The sequence below is a fragment of the Cicer arietinum genome, chromosome 6, assembly GCF_000331145.2.
Source record: "Cicer arietinum cultivar CDC Frontier isolate Library 1 chromosome 6, Cicar.CDCFrontier_v2.0, whole genome shotgun sequence".
NCBI lineage: Eukaryota > Viridiplantae > Streptophyta > Magnoliopsida > Fabales > Fabaceae > Cicer > Cicer arietinum.
In genome coordinates, this window is record NC_021165.2 from 53,290,451 (window position 1) to 53,300,033 (window position 9,583).

General features: G+C 31.7%; 2 protein-coding genes across 2 annotated transcripts in view; one reads left to right on the plus strand and one right to left on the minus strand.

Annotated features, from left to right (window-relative positions):
* LOC101501903 (serine carboxypeptidase-like 40) overlaps positions 1-2,004 on the plus strand; it is a 5,843-nt gene extending 3,839 nt beyond the window's left edge. The window contains 4 exon segments of the mRNA XM_012712081.3: positions 1-212; positions 563-771; positions 1,297-1,402; positions 1,726-2,004. The exon segment at positions 1-212 is cut by the window's left edge and continues 16 nt beyond it. Of these exon segments, the coding sequence (XP_012567535.2) occupies positions 1-212; positions 563-771; positions 1,297-1,402; positions 1,726-1,884 (686 nt within the window). The 3' untranslated portion in view covers positions 1,885-2,004.
* A 959-nt stretch (positions 2,005-2,963) lies between these two features.
* On the minus strand, positions 2,964-8,754 carry LOC101501594 (ubiquitin-like modifier-activating enzyme atg7). Its single transcript, XM_004516169.4, has 14 exons — positions 8,477-8,754; positions 6,772-6,989; positions 6,471-6,662; positions 6,321-6,375; positions 6,117-6,211; positions 5,786-5,975; positions 5,602-5,701; positions 5,342-5,486; positions 5,109-5,267; positions 4,832-5,020; positions 4,467-4,658; positions 4,267-4,382; positions 3,990-4,146; positions 2,964-3,266 (listed from the first exon to the last, which is right to left on the minus strand). Exons 1-14 carry the CDS (start codon positions 8,613-8,615, stop codon positions 3,096-3,098), a joined length of 2,118 nt encoding a protein of 705 aa, XP_004516226.1. The 5' UTR covers positions 8,616-8,754; the 3' UTR covers positions 2,964-3,095.
* Positions 8,755-9,583: the final 829 nt, after the last annotated feature.

Below are 9,583 nucleotides of genomic sequence, written 5' to 3' on the forward strand. Positions count from 1 at the left end.
TGTGGGATTATCTTGCTAGCCATGCTATAATCTCAGACCAAGCAGCTTATGATATCAACAAAGTTTGTGATTTCTCATCAGATAATTTGACAAGTGAGTGCAATTCAGTAGCTGATGAAGTTGACAATGATCTTTCATACATTGATTTATACAACATTTATGCTCCACTATGCAAAAATGACTCTCTCACAACCAAGCCCAAAAAGCCCTCTGTAAGCTTCACATTTCTCCAAATATATTTTTAGTCTCTAAAAATATTTTTTTTATATTATTTTTAATTTCTAAAAGAATTTATTCATATTTAATTTTCAATTTGGTGATTTAAGTGAAAATTGACTTCTATGTTTAATTCGTAAAATCACTAATTGAGAGACTGGACATTAATATAATTTTTTCATGGGAACTAAATTTGATATTCATAAGAGATTAAAAAATATTTAATCTTTTTGAATAATTGTTAATTTTGAAATTTATGAAATATTTTGTGTATTTATTTTTTTAAGAAAATGCATGATTATATGAAGTAAAATTAATTAATGGGCCTTGTTTATTTGTTTTGTAGATTGTAACTGATCCATGCAGTGAATCATATGTCCATGCTTATCTTAATAGAGAAGAAGTTCAAGAGGCCCTTCATGCTAATGTCACCAAGCTCAAATATGAATGGACTCCATGCAGTAGTGTCATTAGATCATGGGTTGATAGTTCTTCAACAGTCCTTCCCCTTTTACATGAATTCCTCAACAATAGCCTTAGGGTTTGGGTTTTCAGGTTAAATATTCATTCCTTTTTATAATATTTGACAAAGAAAAATTATAAAATACTTTTTACTAACACTATTTTAATTTGAATGGAATTTATACTTCACTTTAAAAATAAGTGCTACCAAACTGAAAATTAGACGCCCACATAATTTATTTTAGTAGAACTCAGATGAATTTCGCAAATCATCAAAAATATGTTTAAAATAGTATGCGAAAGAATCTATTGTTATCTATCTTTTCTTCTTTTATCTTTATTTTATCTTTAAAGTTATAATATTATTTTGGATTAACATAATTTTAGTCCCTATAAAATTATATTTTTATAAGCTTAGTCTCTACAAAAATTTTGTTTTTATTTTTATTAATTATTTCAAACAACAAAAAAATGAATACTTTTATCCTTACATCAATTTTAGAAGGACTAAAAACATTTAACTTTTTTATTTATTTTTCTTCTCCTATGTAATACATCCTTAACTTTTGGACATGTAAATATTCACAAAACCTGATTATTTACCTTTTGTTAATACAGTGGTGACACAGATGGAAGAGTTCCTGTTACTTCAACTAAGAATTCACTTAAGAAGTTGAACCTTCCCATTAAAACTGTTTGGCACCCTTGGGTTGCCTATGGAGAGGTAATGTAAAAATTGTTAGTTACACCCCCTAGCAGTTTTAATTTAATTGTTGTAAATGAATGTTAGGAAAATATAATTACAAATTTGCAAGTAGTATTCAAATCAAAGACAAAACCATCGAAATGAACAAATAATCGTGTGATTACTTTAACATTCTAATCAATTAAAATTTATGAATTTAAATCTCCTATAGCATCTGCTGGTGTAACAAATGTGAAGTCCGTTTGATTTAGAGATAAATTTGTACCGCCGGTGTGGATGATCCAAACACTTATTAAATGAAATAAGAATTTGGTTTCATAATAAAACTCTGTTTGACACAGGTTGGTGGCTATACAGAAGTATACAAGGGAGACCTAACATTTGCTACAGTAAGATATGCAGGACATCAAGTGCCAAGTTACCAACCAGCAAGGGCTCTTTCATTGATTAAACATTTCTTAGATGGCACTCCTCTTCCTAGTCCCAAAAGTCAAGCCTAGTTCCAATGAAAGAAAAAAATTCAATTGTAATTGGATTTCTTATATTCCACTTATCATCTTTCATTGGTATGACTTGTATAAATAATCATAATTGTTAATGAAATGTCTAATTTGCCTTCACACTTTATTTTTTAATGCATAATGTATTAGTTAGGCCTGATTAAAATTTTAGAAAACGTTTTCCAATTTATTCTTATTTTTTTGCTAACAATTATAAAAATATCATTTTATTTTCTGTATTTAAAATGTTTGTATAAAAGTTATTATCACAAATTTAAATGTAAATATTATTAAAAAGAAATAAAAAATAGTATAAAATAGACAAAATATATCGTGCAGTCCCTAAACTTAATTTCAGATAACAATTCAATCATTTATTTATTTTTTCTTCCGATTTAATCATTTATTTAATTTTAATTAACAATTTAATTTTTTATATCTTAAAATGTCAACAATGTTATCTTTGTTTTATACAAATTCAAAAGAATTATCTTCAAATAAAACTTAGAAAATTAGTAATCATCTTCAACAAAATTTATATTTTTATCAAATTCGTAATTCAAATATTCAAATGAACTCATATTTTCATCTCAATCAATAACAATATCAAATCTATCAAATAAAGAACTCACATTTTAAGATTTAGGTTAAGAATTTGATTTGAAGAATGATAGAAAGAAGATATTATTTGGGTAATTTGGAGATTTAATTGAGTTCTTTCTTTGATAAATTTGATGTTGGAAATCAAAATATGAGTTTATTTGAAAATTTGAATTATGGTTTTCATGAATATATCAATTTTCTTGAAATTAATAATGAATATTTTGAGTTTTGTTTGAAGATGATGATTTTTCTAAGAATCTATGAAAAATAATAGTATTATTGATATTTTAAGACAAATGAAATCAAAAGAAAAAAAAATAAAAAATTGAATTGTTACTTGAAATTAAATTAAGGGACTGTGGAAACTATTTTGCATATAAATTATTACAATTATAATCATTAATAAAACAAATTCTTAAATAGTTTCAAGTCTAATAATTGGAAAGGAAAAAAAAATCAATTATTGAAGACAAAAATGAAACAATATATACCAACAAATTTGAGATTAGATTTTGAATTTGTAGTCAAGTAGTTCACTTATTCAGTTTTGTATACATTTGACAGGATATATGATTGCCCAAATTAGTTTATGTACATCTGACTAATTGTTAAATTTCAACACAATCTTCTTCTTCCTCATCATCCTTGTCCCAATCCAATGAAAATAAGGTGGCTGATTTCATTAACTCTGTCAATCCAGTAAGATCCTCTAAGTAGGTAGGATGATTAATTGCTTCAAGTATGAACTCCATTTCTCGGTTTCGATATTCCGCTACAACCTGAATGTTGCAGTTTTACAGAAAGGGGATTAGGAAAATGATAATGATAGGTTTAACAAACTTAAATAGCTTTGTTGTGACCTGGAAATTAAAAGCAACCAACAGGTCCCACAAATGCACAAAAAGCTTAATACTAGCACAAAACTCATGTATACTGCTGGTCAAAGGGGTGGAAATTGTATCCACTTATGATGGCGGATGGCAGACCATGGCTTAAGCCAAAAACCTACCATTTTTAGCCGTCATATCCACCATTAAAACGAGTTGTCAAAAGACGTCATAGTAGTTGTCAAAATTTCCACCACAGCAATCCACCAACACTACACTCTACTAGTAAAGAGAACTGTGATTTAGCAAAATGTCCAACATCGCGACTAATTATTCGAGTGTTTATCAACTAAAATTAACTAATGTCAGAGGGTCGCGATTTCACAAATGCATCTCAATAATTAGGGTCGGTAATTTTGATTTTTACTACTCCTAATCCTCCCTCCATGTTCCTAAATCTTTTTTCCAATTCTTTATTTCACTATTTCTTCTCGATACAGAAATATTCTTTCACTTTTTACTAATTGCACATTAGGAAGTTAATATTAAAATCATGTTAGCACAAGCACAGTATCAAATTTATGTCTTAGGTGTTCCAGGAAAAACATCTAAAGCACTGCCGGAGGCAATATAAACAACGAACATTACCGGACATTATTCATCATTCAGACTTACTGTATGGCAACATGCTGTGCAGCTGGAGGAGGAGTAACCTATAAGGCTCATTTGTGAAAATTGAGAAAGGGAACCGCGAATCTGATGAGGTAAAATGCCAAGAGGGTTCTCACTAGTTCCAGTGACACTGTTGCTTATATCAGCCTCTGCAAATATCCTGAAAAAACAATTGTTGTGAATATCTGAATTTCATGTAGGATACATAGAGTAGGTTAAAATTTCTTTTCAATGTTCTTCCAGAAAAAGAAGAAAAAAAAATCAATGTTTGTAGAATTACCCTTGAGGGTGATGCAAAATCCCTACTAGAAGTTCAACAGCAAGGGCTGAAGCAATAGGAGCTAGCCCCGGTCGGGTCACAGTACATTGCTGGTCCAAAGTGCGGTTTGATGTTGACTGCAGAAACCAAGTAAGAATCAGTCATATATGTTATGTTTACATCTGTTTGAACGTCACAACATAATGCTGCATGGTAATTACATCAGTTGGTGCAACAACATCGCTGCAGAAATAGCATCCCAATCTATGTTTTCCATTTGCATCATTTACACTCAAATCAGCAGATGAAGAACTAGATGCTTTGGCACTTGCGTCACAGGCACTACTGAAAGGACCAGCTCCGTGGCGCATCACCAAGAAACTTTCAAAACCTAGGGCTGCAGTAATTGTAACCTGTAAATATATATATAAATAATAATGTTAGTTAAGGATAAGCAATGAAACTATTAATGGAATAACCGCCATAAAGTATACTTTGGTTTAAAATGTGAATCACGTATTACACAGTGATATATTAAGTATAAAGAACTAACATATATGCTATTAAAAAGTATAAACTGTGCAACCTTGTTAGCATTGGCACAGAGAAGTGTTGGGAGCCATCGACTTTCCCTTGTATCAGTCAATAAAAAAACTGCATCATGAGCATCAATCAAATCCCGCAAACGTCTGCAATCATCGAGCACACTATCTTGTTCCTGGCTATGTACTGGATGTCCAGGCATTGGTATAGCCATAACAATGCCTTCAGCTTCCTGAAAAAGAACAAAAAGCATGCAGGTATGTGAAAAATGTCATAATAGGGTTTAGCTTCAAGTGAAGTCTTCGTGATTGATGATCTACCACTGCTGGAAATATCCGTTTGAGACTTTCAACTGCTGCTGTAGCTTTAAATTCTCCACCATTAAGACAGTTATCCAAAGTATAAAGAGACTGCCTCAATGGATTAGACATAGCCACCCTGCCATTGTCAACTAGAGTAATTTTTCGAACACCCCATGCCTGCAGTGATAAATGTAAGTTACCAAGAATTGAAAAAATTGAAACAACAACAACACAGTTTTCTCAATACTCACCATAAGCATGCGCGCAACCTGGCATCCAAGTGTACCTGCTCCGAGGAGAAGACACTTTAGGGAAGACAAGGCACTCAAGTTTAGAGATGGCAAAGCACGCCACCTCATAAGCTTTAAATTCAAATCTGCAGCAGATACGGCCAACCTATAAAAACACATTTAAAATGGTGATTCAAAATACTAGAATGCTGAAAAAGTAAATAGCAATGTAGCATTACCGAATAAAACCTAGACTGGAGAAAATAAAGTAAACAAGGAACCTGGTTGGATCCATTGACTGTGCAAGGCTAATACACCTAGGTACTTTTCTCCCCTTATTAAGTTCCCATCCAACTGCATTAGGCACAGCATCTTTCCACCCTATATAGTACTCCTTACAAATTAGAAACCCAACACACTGAAAAAAGAAAAGAGATACCAACATTGTAATTAATGCAACTCTACCTTGTGGAACTGTTAATAATGCTTCACCAACAAGGGACAAGCCCATATCTGCAAAACCACGGTTCTCTCTGTAGCAGAAAAATCGAACAGACTTGAGATTCCACCTTGCAGAAATAAGTGCTAAGAAGTTGCGCAGAGGCCATCCAGGATTATTTGTCAGATGGCATGGGTCGTAAAATCCAAAGAGGATCTGCCAATAGAATCTAGTAAATTTCACAATCACGTCTATAGTTTCACATCCAGTGAGTTCTAGGCATGACTATAAAAAAAGAAACTTCACAAAAATTGCAATTAACTATTATAATTTATAACCAGAGATTGAAAAAGAGACCTTGTGAGCATCGCTCTGACAAGCTTCCCAGTCCTTCAGTAGCCTAACAGTAGCACGTGAGTTTGGATCTATAGTTACTAAAAAGAATGGGACATCTGCCACACATTCTCTACTATTAGGCAAAGCATGCCGAGTTAAGAGGAAGGAACAGAAGCGATAAACGAGATTACTTCCAGACGTTTGAGGAAACCAAGAGATTTATACCTGCCGTTGATTTTGAACCTCGCCATTCATTACAGGCTGCGGAGAGGGATTCTGCCTATCATTTTGCCGAAAAAAACAGCATCAACATCCATAAAAATAATGATCACAACACCAAACAACAAGTGCTTAAAAGAATGTAACTCGGAGAACCTCTGCTGTGCTCAACCACTGAGAAGCTGGACTTAGATTAACCACAGTTGCAGGAGGATCAAGCATGAGAGCAGGGAAAGCAAACCAGTAATGGAAACACCACTTTTTCAAGTCTGCAAAAGAAATAAGAAGGAATCTTGAAAGTACTGAACAGTCCTCCACAGCTCTTCCAGTTTGAATGTCATCCCATATCTAATTAAACAACAAATGGTAAAATTTTGTGAGACTGATTTTTTTAGTTAAACTTGTTCATGTTCAATCATCTCATCTTGTAATCTCCCAAACTAACCGAACGGTTTACCTTTCTTGCCTCTTCCTTTAACAGATTCTGCTTATCAAGTGCATGGAAGCTCTCCACAGTATTAGTGTTGTAAAGTGTCCCTGAAACAGAACATCTGTTCCTGTTTCCGTGGCTTGGTTCTGGTATTAATGATGCTTCGTGTGATTCAGAAGGTAAAGATTCAGCTAAAAGAGTTAAATAATTTGATACTCGAGGGTGTGAGCAAGGTGCATAGAAACCTGCAATCAAGTCAGATCATAAGCACTTGCTTAAGTGTTTGAAAGAAGCACACTGAAAATAAGTAATGATATCCCATAAGTTATTGCAATAATAAAGCTTAAACTCTATCCATAAACACTTCTACGAAGAAATAGCTTATACTTAGAACACTTATATACTATAAAAGGCCATTGGACAAACACTTAATTCAACTGTTAAACCAATTTCTCCCCCAACATGGTTTATTGGTTTATACTGCAGTTTTGAATTTTGGAAAAAAATCATAGCCCTGTTTGGATAAACAAATTAACTAAGCACTTATAGAATAAATGCTTATCATATAATCATATAAATGCTTATGCTTAAGCTATTTCTATAACAAAAAATAAGTCAAATTGTTTTCATATTTATAAGCTATCCTGGAGAGCTTATGGAAATAAGCTAAAAAGGCTTATGGACATGTTATAAAGTTGTTGTCATAAGCTCTTCCAAACAGTCTTACAAGTGTTTATGCCATTAGCTAAGCTCAAATAAGCAAATCCAAACAGTCCCATATTATAATTAGAGTAAAATGCCAATGCATTGTGAGTGTAAAATCTTCTTTTACCATCATCCAATCACATATTATCACTGTACCACTTTGTTACATTAAGAGTTTAAATTTGATACATAGTCAATGTAAAAAATTATGAAATCACAATCACTCATATGTGTGACTTTAAAGGTAGTTGTGAATAAATTCAAACATTTTTAATGATATTATGCCCCTATGATTCATTGATAGTGTAAAATATCCTTATATTATTTGCTAAAATATCTTAACAAACATCTATGAGATTGGATGACAATACAGAATTTCTTTACATTGTGTGTGTTAGGAACCCAAGAATTGGATTCCAAAGAAAGAACACTTATACTAATGTCTATAGGAGATAAATCTCTCCTCCAAGGGTTTCTCCTTAACAATAGAGAATATACTCTATACAACAATTGATTACAATATTCAAAGATATCCTAAACTATCTACATAACCTATTTATTTGATCCATAGGTTGCGGGTTCAATCCTTGTTAGTGCCACTGGAAGCAAGCAAATGTAAATCTCTTTGTAAGTGTTAAGTGAGCCCAAAGGTTTTCCCTACCATCAACTGGGGCCCCATCTCCTCTCCCAAAATTTCGGTAACAAAAAAAAACTTCCTATTTATACACAAGTCCTAACTACCTCAACTAACTAACTATAATAACTCTTAACTACTTTAACAGCTCTAATATATATTATTCTAGATCCTAACAGTGTGTATATCCATTAATCACAGAATTAATATATATTAATTAAAGGAAAAAAAATCATTAGTTAGGTTAAATAATTTTCAGTTAGGGGGATTCTTTCATAAACTGATTACTATTTCTTTTAATGTTGTGAGCTTGCATTTCCTTATAGTGCAAACAAATCTTAATTAAAAATTACTATAAGAGTTTAAAACAAAAACAAGAATAAAGGGAAGAACCAATTATGGGTAACGGAGAATCGTCAATGCCAAGTTTGTTGAGCTTCAAAGAAGACAATTTGTGCCAGAAGCCTTCATCGACGGAGCTTTGCATCGGCGCAAATTGCAGCAAAGATTCCTTCATGTTGGGTTCTTCCATGGTTGTTTCCTTCAAGATCCGTTGTTGCGTTCTAATTCAACAAGTTTCAAAAGGATTTGGATTTTTCGCAAAATCCATAATTCTTTGAATCGCGTTTGTTCAGTCAACGAACGTTTGCTTTCGTGTTCGTTATCGTCAAAGCAAAGGAACTTCTGTTTAATGGGCCTTATAGACTTTATTTATCATGGGCCTACATTTTGGGTGATGCTTATTCCACGCAAATATTACCTGTACCCCCACTAATATACCTATACCCATAATATTTTTAAAATGCCAAATTTATTTTTGAATTTTTTATTATTTTATAAATTCAATTTTTTTTTTTTTTACCATTCAAAGATTTTCAAACCAATTAATCTAAATTTTTTAGTACATAATAAATTTTCAAAAACTATCGGAAAATTTTTTATAAGATTTTCGATTTAGAAAGTTGAAACTGGAAATTTTTAAAAAAGTTTTCCGATACATAAGATTGAAAAGATGTGTACTGGAAACTTTAAAAAAAGTTTTCCGTTATAGGAAGTTGAAAATGTGAATAACGGAAATCTTTTAAAAAAATTTCGGTACAGAAGACTGAAAATGTAAATTATCTGAAAAATTTTCACAAGTTTTCCAGTAAATTCTTCTGTACCGAAAAACTTGTGAAAGAGTTTTCCAATATACACATTTTTATTTTTTTTGAATTTTTTTAACTATTTAATTTATTTATATAAATTTTAACATATATTGATAAACTGCTTCTATTATGTGATAAAACATGTGTCGTTGTTGCCAACGTTTTCATCACTAGATCAAATAAAGAAACAGGAGATAGATGATGAAGAATAAATTAATATTAAATTGTGACAAAGGAATAAAAAAGTTTTAAAAAATAGGAAATAAAAAAAATCCAAAAAAACTTGTTGTTTCAAGTTTTTCTATAACGAGGTGTGTTCTGGAAATCTTAAAAAAAGTTTTTTGGTAGTTTA